The 12,500-nt window shown below is 43.0% G+C and overlaps 1 protein-coding gene across 1 annotated transcript in view; it reads right to left on the bottom strand.

The window, feature by feature from the left end:
* Positions 1–12,500, bottom strand: part of LOC108416178 (asialoglycoprotein receptor 1-like) — a 21,660-nt gene that overhangs the window by 6,277 nt on the left and 2,883 nt on the right. The window contains exons 4-7 of the mRNA XM_037533711.1: positions 11,542–11,646; positions 10,149–10,253; positions 9,564–9,659; positions 9,379–9,444 (exon numbers count right to left, since the gene is read on the bottom strand). Coding sequence (XP_037389608.1) covers positions 9,379–9,444; positions 9,564–9,659; positions 10,149–10,253; positions 11,542–11,646 — 372 coding nt within the window. The remainder of the gene's footprint in view (positions 1–9,378; positions 9,445–9,563; positions 9,660–10,148; positions 10,254–11,541; positions 11,647–12,500) is intronic.

Here is a 12,500-nt window from a genome sequence, read left to right as displayed (position 1 = left end):
AGCCGTATCGCCCCCTACGCTTCCTGTAGTGTATTACAGTCTGTCAGAGCGACTGTGTGGATCATATGAACATTATAGAGCTTTTTAAATGAAACAGTAGAAGCCGTATCGCCCCCTACGCTTCCTGTAGTGTATTACAGTCTGTCAGAGCGACTGTGTGGATCATATGAACATTATAGAGCTTTTTAAATGAAACAGTAGAAGCCGTATCGCCCCCTACGCTTCCTGTAGTGTATTACAGTCTGTCAGAGCGACTGTGTGGATCATATGAACATTATAGAGCTTTTTAAATGAAACAGTAGAAGCCGTATCGCCCCCTACGCTTCCTGTAGTGTATTACAGTCTGTCAGAGCGACTGTGTGGATCATATGAACATTATAGAGCTTTTTAAATGAAACAGTAGAAGCCGTATCGCCCCCTACGCTTCCTGTAGTGTATTACAGTCTGTCAGAGCGACTGTGTGGATCATATGAACATTATAGAGCTTTTTAAATGAAACAGTAGAAGCCGTATCGCCCCCTACGCTTCCTGTAGTGTATTACAGTCTGTCAGAGCGACTGTGTGGATCATATGAACATTATAGAGCTTTTTAAATGAAACAGTAGAAGCCGTATCGCCCCCTACGCTTCCTGTAGTGTATTACAGTCTGTCAGAGCGACTGTGTGGATCATATGAACATTATAGAGCTTTTTAAATGAAACAGTAGAAGCCGTATCGCCCCCTACGCTTCCTGTAGTGTATTACAGTCTGTCAGAGCGACTGTGTGGATCATATGAACATTATAGAGCTTTTTAAATGAAACAGTAGAAGCCGTATCGCCCCCTACGCTTCCTGTAGTGTATTACAGTCTGTCAGAGCGACTGTGTGGATCATATGAACATTATAGAGCTTTTTAAATGAAACAGTAGAAGCCGTATCGCCCCCTACGCTTCCTGTAGTGTATTACAGTCTGTCAGAGCGACTGTGTGGATCATATGAACATTATAGAGCTTTTTAAATGAAACAGTAGAAGCCGTATCGCCCCCTACGCTTCCTGTAGTGTATTACAGTCTGTCAGAGCGACTGTGTGGATCATATGAACATTATAGAGCTTTTTAAATGAAACAGTAGAAGCCGTATCGCCCCCTACGCTTCCTGTAGTGTATTACAGTCTGTCAGAGCGACTGTGTGGATCATATGAACATTATAGAGCTTTTTAAATGAAACAGTAGAAGCCGTATCGCCCCCTACGCTTCCTGTAGTGTATTACAGTCTGTCAGAGCGACTGTGTGGATCATATGAACATTATAGAGCTTTTTAAATGAAACAGTAGAAGCCGTATCGCCCCCTACGCTTCCTGTAGTGTATTACAGTCTGTCAGAGCGACTGTGTGGATCATATGAACATTATAGAGCTTTTTAAATGAAACAGTAGAAGCCGTATCGCCCCCTACGCTTCCTGTAGTGTATTACAGTCTGTCAGAGCGACTGTGTGGATCATATGAACATTATAGAGCTTTTTAAATGAAACAGTAGAAGCCGTATCGCCCCCTACGCTTCCTGTAGTGTATTACAGTCTGTCAGAGCGACTGTGTGGATCATATGAACATTATAGAGCTTTTTAAATGAAACAGTAGAAGCCGTATCGCCCCCTACGCTTCCTGTAGTGTATTACAGTCTGTCAGAGCGACTGTGTGGATCATATGAACATTATAGAGCTTTTTAAATGAAACAGTAGAAGCCGTATCGCCCCCTACGCTTCCTGTAGTGTATTACAGTCTGTCAGAGCGACTGTGTGGATCATATGAACATTATAGAGCTTTTTAAATGAAACAGTAGAAGCCGTATCGCCCCCTACGCTTCCTGTAGTGTATTACAGTCTGTCAGAGCGACTGTGTGGATCATATGAACATTATAGAGCTTTTTAAATGAAACAGTAGAAGCCGTATCGCCCCCTACGCTTCCTGTAGTGTATTACAGTCTGTCAGATCGACTGTGTGGATCATATGAACATTATAGAGCTTTCTAAATGAAACAGTAGAAGCCGTATCGCCCCCTACGCTTCCTGTAGTGTATTACAGTCTGTCAGAGCGACTGTGTGGATCATCTGAACATTATAGAGCTTTTTAAATGAAACAGTAGAAGCCGTATCGCCCCCTACGCTTCCTGTAGTGTATTACAGTCTGTCAGAGCGACTGTGTGGATCATCTGAACATTATAGAGCTTTTTAAATGAAACAGTAGAAGCCGTATCGCCCCCTACGCTTCCTGTAGTGTATTACAGTCTGTCAGAGCGACTGTGTGGATCATCTGAACATTATAGAGCTTTTTAAATGAAACAGTAGAAGCCGTATCGCCCCCTACGCTTCCTGTAGTGTATTACAGTCTGTCAGAGCGACTGTGTGGATCATCTGAACATTATAGAGCTTTTTAAATGAAACAGTAGAAGCCGTATCGCCCCCTACGCTTCCTGTAGTGTATTACAGTCTGTCAGAGCGACTGTGTGGATCATCTGAACATTATAGAGCTTTTTAAATGAAACAGTAGAAGCCGTATCGCCCCCTACGCTTCCTGTAGTGTATTACAGTCTGTCAGAGCGACTGTGTGGATCATATGAACATTATAGAGCTTTTTAAATGAAACAGTAGAAGCCGTATCGCCCCCTACGCTTCCTGTAGTGTATTACAGTCTGTCAGAGCGACTGTGTGGATCATCTGAACATTATAGAGCTTTTTAAATGAAACAGTAGAAGCCGTATCGCCCCCTACGCTTCCTGTAGTGTATTACAGTCTGTCAGAGCGACTGTGTGGATCATATGAACATTATAGAGCTTTTTAAATGAAACAGCAGAAGCCGTATCGCCCCCTACGCTTCCTGTAGTGTATTACAGTCTGTCAGAGCGACTGTGTGGATCATATGAACATTATAGAGCTTTTTAAATGAAACAGCAGAAGCCGTATCGCCCCCTACGCTTCCTGTAGTGTATTACAGTCTGTCAGAGCGACTGTGTGGATCATATGAACATTATAGAGCTTTTTAAATGAAACAGCAGAAGCCGTATCGCCCCCTACGCTTCCTGTAGTGTATTACAGTCTGTCAGAGCGACTGTGTGGATCATATGAACATTATAGAGCTTTTTAAATGAAACAGTAGAAGCCGTATCGCCCCCTACGCTTCCTGTAGTGTATTACAGTCTGTCAGAGCGACTGTGTGGATCATATGAACATTATAGAGCTTTTTAAATGAAACAGAAGAAGCCGTATCGCCCCCTACGCTTCCTGTAGTGTATTACAGTCTGTCAGAGCGACTGTGTGGATCATATGAACATTATAGAGCTTTTTAAATGAAACAGTAGAAGCCGTATCGCCCCCTACGCTTCCTGTAGTGTATTACAGTCTGTCAGAGCGACTGTGTGGATCATATGAACATTATAGAGCTTTTTAAATGAAACAGTAGAAGCCGTATCGCCCCCTACGCTTCCTGTAGTGTATTACAGTCTGTCAGAGCGACTGTGTGGATCATATGAACATTATAGAGCTTTTTAAATGAAACAGCAGAAGCCGTATCGCCCCCTACGCTTCCTGTAGTGTATTACAGTCTGTCAGAGCGACTGTGTGGATCATATGAACATTATAGAGCTTTTTAAATGAAACAGTAGAAGCCGTATCGCCCCCTACGCTTCCTGTAGTGTATTACAGTCTGTCAGAGCGACTGTGTGGATCATATGAACATTATAGAGCTTTTTAAATGAAACAGTAGAAGCCGTATCGCCCCCTACGCTTCCTGTAGTGTATTACAGTCTGTCAGAGCGACTGTGTGGATCATATGAACATTATAGAGCTTTTTAAATGAAACAGTAGAAGCCGTATCGCCCCCTACGCTTCCTGTAGTGTATTACAGTCTGTCAGAGCGACTGTGTGGATCATATGAACATTATAGAGCTTTTTAAATGAAACAGTAGAAGCCGTATCGCCCCCTACGCTTCCTGTAGTGTATTACAGTCTGTCAGAGCGACTGTGTGGATCATATGAACATTATAGAGCTTTTTAAATGAAACAGTAGAAGCCGTATCGCCCCCTACGCTTCCTGTAGTGTATTACAGTCTGTCAGAGCGACTGTGTGGATCATATGAACATTATAGAGCTTTTTAAATGAAACAGTAGAAGCCGTATCGCCCCCTACGCTTCCTGTAGTGTATTACAGTCTGTCAGAGCGACTGTGTGGATCATATGAACATTATAGAGCTTTTTAAATGAAACAGTAGAAGCCGTATCGCCCCCTACGCTTCCTGTAGTGTATTACAGTCTGTCAGAGCGACTGTGTGGATCATATGAACATTATAGAGCTTTTTAAATGAAACAGTAGAAGCCGTATCGCCCCCTACGCTTCCTGTAGTGTATTACAGTCTGTCAGAGCGACTGTGTGGATCATATGAACATTATAGAGCTTTTTAAATGAAACAGTAGAAGCCGTATCGCCCCCTACGCTTCCTGTAGTGTATTACAGTCTGTCAGAGCGACTGTGTGGATCATATGAACATTATAGAGCTTTTTAAATGAAACAGTAGAAGCCGTATCGCCCCCTACGCTTCCTGTAGTGTATTACAGTCTGTCAGAGCGACTGTGTGGATCATATGAAAATTATAGAGCTTTTTAAATGAAACAGTAGAAGCCGTATCGCCCCCTACGCTTCCTGTAGTGTATTACAGTCTGTCAGAGCGACTGTGTGGATCATATGAACATTATAGAGCTTTTTAAATGAAACAGTAGAAGCCGTATCGCCCCCTACGCTTCCTGTAGTGTATTACAGTCCGTCAGAGCGACTGTGTGGATCATATGAACATTATAGAGCTTTTTAAATGAAACAGTAGAAGCCGTATCGCCCCCTACGCTTCCTGTAGTGTATTACAGTCAGTCAGAGCGACTGTGTGGATCATATGAACATTATAGAGCTTTTTAAATGAAACAGTAGAAGCCGTATCGCCCCCTACGCTTCCTGTAGTGTATTACAGTCCGTCAGAGCGACTGTGTGGATCATATGAACATTATAGAGCTTTTTAAATGAAACAGTAGAAGCCGTATCGCCCCCTACGCTTCCTGTAGTGTATTACAGTCCGTCAGAGCGACTGTGTGGATCATATGAACATTATAGAGCTTTTTAAATGAAACAGTAGAAGCCGTACCGCCCCCTACGCTTCCTGTAGTGTATTACAGTCTGTCAGAGTGACTGTGTGGATCATATGAACATTATAGAGCTTTTTAAATGAAACAGTAGAAGCCGTATCGCCCCCTACGCTTCCTGTAGTGTATTACAGTCTGTCAGAGCGACTATGTGGATCATATGAACATTATAGAGCTTTTTAAATGAAACAGTAGAAGCCGTATCGCCCCCTACGCTTCCTGTAGTGTATTACAGTCTGTCAGAGCGACTGTGTGGATCATATGAACATTATAGAGCTTTTTAAATGAAACAGTAGAAGCCGTATCGCCCCCTACGCTTCCTGTAGTGTATTACAGTCCGTCAGAGCGACTGTGTGGATCATATGAACATTATAGAGCTTTTTAAATGAAACAGTAGAAGCCGTATCGCCCCCTACGCTTCCTGTAGTGTATTACAGTCTGTCAGAGCGACTGTGTGGATCATATGAACATTATAGAGCTTTTTAAATGAAACAGTAGAAGCCGTATCGCCCCCTACGCTTCCTGTAGTGTATTACAGTCTGTCAGAGCGACTGTGTGGATCATATGAACATTATAGAGCTTTTTAAATGAAACAGTAGAAGCCGTATCGCCCCCTACGCTTCCTGTAGTGTATTACAGTCTGTCAGAGCGACTGTGTGGATCATATGAACATTATAGAGCTTTTTAAATGAAACAGTAGAAGCCGTATCGCCCCCTACGCTTCCTGTAGTGTATTACAGTCTGTCAGAGTGACTGTGTGGATCATATGAACATTATAGAGCTTTTTAAATGAAACAGTAGAAGCCGTATCGCCCCCTACGCTTCCTGTAGTGTATTACAGTCTGTCAGAGCGACTGTGTGGATCATATGAACATTATAGAGCTTTTTAAATGAAACAGTAGAAGCCGTATCGCCCCCTACGCTTCCTGTAGTGTATTACAGTCTGTCAGAGCGACTGTGTGGATCATATGAACATTATAGAGCTTTTTAAATGAAACAGTAGAAGCCGTATCGCCCCCTACGCTTCCTGTAGTGTATTACAGTCTGTCAGAGCGACTGTGTGGATCATATGAACATTATAGAGCTTTTTAAATGAAACAGTAGAAGCCGTATCGCCCCCTACGCTTCCTGTAGTGTATTACAGTCTGTCAGAGCGACTGTGTGGATCATATGAACATTATAGAGCTTTTTAAATGAAACAGTAGAAGCCGTATCGCCCCCTACACTTCCTGTAGTGTATTACAGTCTGTCAGAGCGACTGTGTGGATCATATGAACATTATAGAGCTTTTTAAATGAAACAGTAGAAGCCGTATCGCCCCCTACGCTTCCTGTAGTGTATTACAGTCTGTCAGAGCGACTGTGTGGATCATATGAACATTATAGAGCTTTTTAAATGAAACAGTAGAAGCCGTATCGCCCCCTACGCTTCCTGTAGTGTATTACAGTCTGTCAGAGCGACTGTGTGGATCATATGAACATTATAGAGCTTTTTAAATGAAACAGTAGAAGCCGTATCGCCCCCTACGCTTCCTGTAGTGTATTACAGTCTGTCAGAGCGACTGTGTGGATCATATGAACATTATAGAGCTTTTTAAATGAAACAGTAGAAGCCGTATCTTCCCCTACGCTTCCTGTAGTGTATTACAGTCTGTCAGATCGACTGTGTGGATCATATGAACATTATAGAGCTTTCTAAATGAAACAGTAGAAGCCGTATCGCCCCCTACGCTTCCTGTAGTGTATTACAGTCTGTCAGAATGACTGTGTGGATCATATGAACATTATAGAGCTTTTTAAATGAAACAGTAGAAGCCGTATCGCCCCCTACGCTTCCTGTAGTGTATTACAGTCTGTCAGAGCGACTGTGTGGATCATATGAACATTATAGAGCTTTTTAAATGAAACAGTAGAAGCCGTATCGCCCCCTACGCTTCCTGTAGTGTATTACAGTCTGTCAGAGCGACTGTGTGGATCATATGAACATTATAGAGCTTTTTAAATGAAACAGTAGAAGCCGTATCGCCCCCTACGCTTCCTGTAGTGTATTACAGTCTGTCAGAGTGACTGTGTGGATCATATGAACATTATAGAGCTTTTTAAATGAAACAGTAGAAGCCGTATCGCCCCCTACGCTTCCTGTAGTGTATTACAGTATGTCAGAGCGACTGTGTGGATCATATGAACATTATAGAGCTTTTTAAATGAAACAGTAGAAGCCGTATCGCCCCCTACGCTTCCTGTAGTGTATTACAGTCTGTCAGAGCGACTGTGTGGATCATATGAACATTATAGAGCTTTTTAAATGAAACAGTAGAAGCCGTATCGCCCCCTACGCTTCCTGTAGTGTATTACAGTCTGTCAGAGCGACTGTGTGAATCATATGAACATTATAGAGCTTTTTAAATGAAACAGTAGAAGCCGTATCGCCCCCTACGCTTCCTGTAGTGTATTACAGTCTGTCAGAGCGACTGTGTGGATCATATGAACATTATAGAGCTTTTTAAATGAAACAGTAGAAGCCGTATCGCCCCCTACGCTTCCTGTAGTGTATTACAGTCTGTCAGAGCGACTGTGTGGATCATATGAACATTATAGAGCTTTTTAAATGAAACAGTAGAAGCCGTATCGCCCCCTACGCTTCCTATAGTGTATTACAGTCTGTCAGAGCGACTGTGTGGATCATATGAACATTATACAGCTTTTTAAATGAAACAGTAGAAGCCGTATCGCCCCCTACGCTTCCTGTAGTGTATTACAGTCTGTCAGAGCGACTGTGTGGATCATAGGAACATTATAGAGCTTTTTAAATGAAACAGTAGAAGCCGTATCGCCCCCTACGCTTCCTGTAGTGTATTACAGTCTGTCAGAGCGACTGTGTGGATCATATGAACATTATAGAGCTTTTTAAATGAAACAGTAGAAGCCGTATCGCCCCCTACGCTTCCTGTAGTGTATTACAGTCTGTCAGAGCGACTGTGTGGATCATATGAACATTATAGAGCTTTTTAAATGAAACAGTAGAAGCCGTATCGCCCCCTACGCTTCCTGTAGTGTATTACAGTCTGTCAGAGCGACTGTGTGGATCATATGAACATTATAGAGCTTTTTAAATGAAACAGTAGAAGCCGTATCGCCCCCTACGCTTCCTGTAGTGTATTACAGTCTGTCAGAGCGACTGTGTGGATCATATGAACATTATAGAGCTTTTTAAATGAAACAGTAGAAGCCGTATCGCCCCCTACGCTTCCTGTAGTGTATTACAGTCTGTCAGAGCGACTGTGTGGATCATCTGAACATTATAGAGCTTTTTAAATGAAACAGTAGAAGCCGTATCGCCCCCTACGCTTCCTGTAGTGTATTACAGTCTGTCAGAGCGACTGTGTGGATCATATGAACATTATAGAGCTTTTTAAATGAAACAGTAGAAGCCGTATCGCCCCCTACGCTTCCTGTAGTGTATTACAGTCTGTCAGAGCGACTGTGTGGATCATATGAACATTATAGAGCTTTTTAAATGAAACAGTAGAAGCCGTATCGCCCCCTACGCTTCCTGTAGTGTATTACAGTCTGTCAGAGCGACTGTGTGGATCATATGAACATTATAGAGCTTTTTAAATGAAACAGTAGAAGCCGTATCGCCCCCTACGCTTCCTGTAGTGTATTACAGTCTGTCAGAGCGACTGTGTGGATCATATGAACATTATAGAGCTTTTTAAATGAAACAGTAGAAGCCGTATCGCCCCCTACGCTTCCTGTAGTGTATTACAGTCTGTCAGAGCGACTGTGTGGATCATATGAACATTATAGAGCTTTTTAAATGAAACAGTAGAAGCCGTATCGCCCTCTACGCTTCCTGTAGTGTATTACAGTCTGTCAGAGCGACTGTGTGGATCATATGAACATTATAGAGCTTTTTAAATGAAACAGTAGAAGCCGTATCGCCCCCTACGCTTCCTGTAGTGTATTACAGTCTGTCAGAGCGACTGTGTGGATCATATGAACATTATAGAGCTTTTTAAATGAAGCAGTAGAAGCCGTATCGCCCCCTACGCTTCCTGTAGTGTATTACAGTCTGTCAGAGTGACTGTGTGGATCATATGAACATTATAGAGCTTTTTAAATGAAACAGTAGAAGCCGTATCGCCCCCTACGCTTCCTGTAGTGTATTACAGTCTGTCAGAGCGATTGTGTGGATCATATGAACATTATATCTTCTTACCTGCTGTTTTGCTGCTGATCTTCAGTTTATCTTTCATTTCACTGAGACCAGCCATAACTTTCTGATCTAAGGAAGAGGAAAAAAATAAATACATATTAAAACGAGTGCAAATTATAACATGAGCATAATTTGAGCACTCATATATTTTGGGGATATAAAACTATTTAATCTTTTTTTTTGCTTACCGGTATCCTGTAGTTTGGCTGTCAGTTCTGATATAGAAGAATTTAAGCGGTCCAGGAATCTTTTCAGCTCTGAGCTCTGGCCGTCCTGTTGAGTGCCTGACAAAATCACAGGGAATCAGATTTAATAACAATGCTTTTATTTAAAGAAAGCAAGAGTTCATTTAGCAGGACGTTGATTTCTAATTCTACCAAACAAGACTCTACATCTCTGAACTGTAAGGAAACACTTAAGCGCATAAATAAATCTCAAATTTTACAATTCGTTTGATATTTTGATGAGAGTTTTAAAAATATCCTAAATATAGAAATGTAAACGGATGAACTGATCAGTGGGAAATACACAACAAAAGCAATACCCTGAACTTTCTTCTACATAGCCTGAGGTTTTTATTTAAATGAGCAGTTATAATTGATCATCACAGTCTGAAATCACCGCAGCGGGTTCCTTCGTCTTTACAGCTCTACTAAGATTTGCTTCGTCGATGGAGCAAAAACATTCGGTCTTCACTGCATTAAATAATATCCTTCGTATTTTCTTCATATTTTAACGAAGGCCTGTAGACTGAGCGAGAGAGGGCGTCTCACCTGCGTCCTGCAGTTTGGTCTCCATTTTTGAGGAAAGGGAAGCGAGGGAAGAGTTCAGCTTGATTATTAAGATCTGAATTTCTGATAACTTCTTCACTTGGGGTCCTGATGGGAACAGCAGTCGTCCACAGAGTACAAATTAAAATCAAGGTTCAATTTAACGTATTAATGTAATATTATTTAATAACTCTTTCACGCATGGTGTGCGCACATCCACACGTTTAACATCCTGCTATTTTCTGGGCAAATTAGATGTTTAATGTTTTGTTTAATATTATCATCAATTATTGTAAGTTATTAGCCAGGATATTGTTTCCTGACACTTTCAATCAAAAATGACTGATGGTAACAGAAGGAAATGGGAGAAGCTGGGACAGGGTGAGAATAAATAAAACAGTAGGAGGGACAGAGGTGGGTAAGGTTGTGGTGGGAGTGGGTGGAGCAAGAGGTGAGACAGGGTGGAATGAAGAATGACAGGTTGAGACAGATAGGGAGAAAAGCAAGGACAGGGTGCGACAGAACAGGAAATGGGACAGAGAGGAATAAGGTAGGACAAATGTTGGACAGAAGGTGGGACATGAGATGGGATGGCAGGTGGAAAAAATGGTGGCACAAGGTGGGAGTGGGAGAAGACACGGGACAGGAGATAGGATGGGATGAGGTGGGACAGAAAGTAGGAGAGGGTGGGAACGAGAAGAACATGAGGTAAGACAGAGAGGGATGGCGTGGGACAGGGTGGGCTATGTAGGACAGGATGCGAGACAGAAGATGGGACAGGTTGGGACAGAAGGTAGGAAAGAAGATAAGACAGGAGAGGGGACAGAGTAGGATCAGACATGATACAGGAGGTACAATGAAATGGGACAGCGGGGGACAGAATTTGGGATGGGGGTAAGACAGGGTGGGACAGCAGGTAAGACAGGGTGGGTCAGGAGGTGGGACATGAGACAGGACAGAAAGTGGGACAGGGTGGCAACCAGTAGAACATGAGGTGGGACAGAGAGAGATGGTGTAGGACAGGGTGGGACAGAAGGTAGGAAAGAAGATTAGACGGGAAAGGGGACAGAGTAGGATCAGACATGATTTAGGAGGTAGAATGAAATGGGACAGCGTGGGACAGAATTTAGGACAGTGGGTAAGACAGGGTGGGTCAGGAGGTGGGACAGAGTGGGAGGAGACATGAGACAAGAGGTAGAGTGGGATGAGGTGGGACAGAAAGTGGGACAGGGTGGGAAAGGGAGCAGGACAAGAAAAAGGATAGAAATGCTTAGAATCAAACTGAAAATAAAAAATGTTGCTGTAAAAATGATTTTAAGTAACTTATTCAGGACAGGGCCAATTAAATTTCCCCTTAGTGCTTTGAATTGGAAGAAGACACATAAATTAATCTCACCAGTCTTGAGTTGGTCTTGAATCCTGGAAGTGTACAGGTCCACATAGGAGCTGAGACCGGACACGGACGTCTTCAGCTGTAAGATCATTGTTTCCAATTCAGCACCTACAACAAACACCACAGATGAATTCTAATCACAATATGTGATGCCCGGCTGACCCATCATCCTTAAAAATATCTCAATGCCACCATAAAAAGGCATGTTGCTGTTTGTGGTGCTGAGCCCCCTCAAAACGTCGGATTCAACCTCGCTGTTTTAGTCTGTGGCTCAGGGACCTCAATCAGAAACGGTGTCAAGACCGGCTGATTCTACTCACCCTGGGAGCAAGTTCACATGATTGCTGCGGTTCTTCAGTGACTCCCAGCTGAGTATTTCATTACCAGAAGGAACGGCCTTATATGGCTCAGCAGCAGGTGCTTTCCTGCCCTTGGCCGATCTGTTTCCACAGATCCTCTATAGAAGCCAAGGTTCAGAAGTTGCCCTGCCTGTAGCTGTACGCTTCGTCTGCCCCTCCTTCCCATTCTGAGGGAACCCCAGAGTTGCTAGAGATGGATATTGAGTGCTTGCTACCAAAATTTGACAAGGGGCATGAATACATCTTCAAGTGGATTCCTCAGAATATCCAGATCATCTCACCCAGAAAGGTCACCTGCAAGGCCACAGCCTCTCCTCAGCCAGGCAGGAATTCCAAAGGACCTGCTAATGGACAAGGGACCTCACTTTATCCTCTGGCTCGTGGCTGACCTCTGCTGGCTATTACAGGTGAAACAGTTCCAAACATTTGTGTATCACCTTGGGGCAGGTAGACATTCATCCACACACTCAAGGTGTGGTTATTACTTCTGGTCACCAAGGAAGGTCACACCTTCTGCTCCCATGTGTGTTGGTGATTCAGATGGTGCCCCAAGCATCCACTGGAGTTTCCCCTTTTTGAATTTTGAACTTTGGCAAACCGGCC

Source organism: Pygocentrus nattereri, chromosome 23, assembly GCF_015220715.1.
Source record: "Pygocentrus nattereri isolate fPygNat1 chromosome 23, fPygNat1.pri, whole genome shotgun sequence".
In the NCBI taxonomy this organism is placed as follows: Eukaryota; Metazoa; Chordata; class Actinopteri; order Characiformes; family Serrasalmidae; genus Pygocentrus; species Pygocentrus nattereri.
The sequence above is the reverse complement of the archived record's forward strand: the minus strand, read 5'-3'. Positions and strand labels throughout refer to the sequence as shown.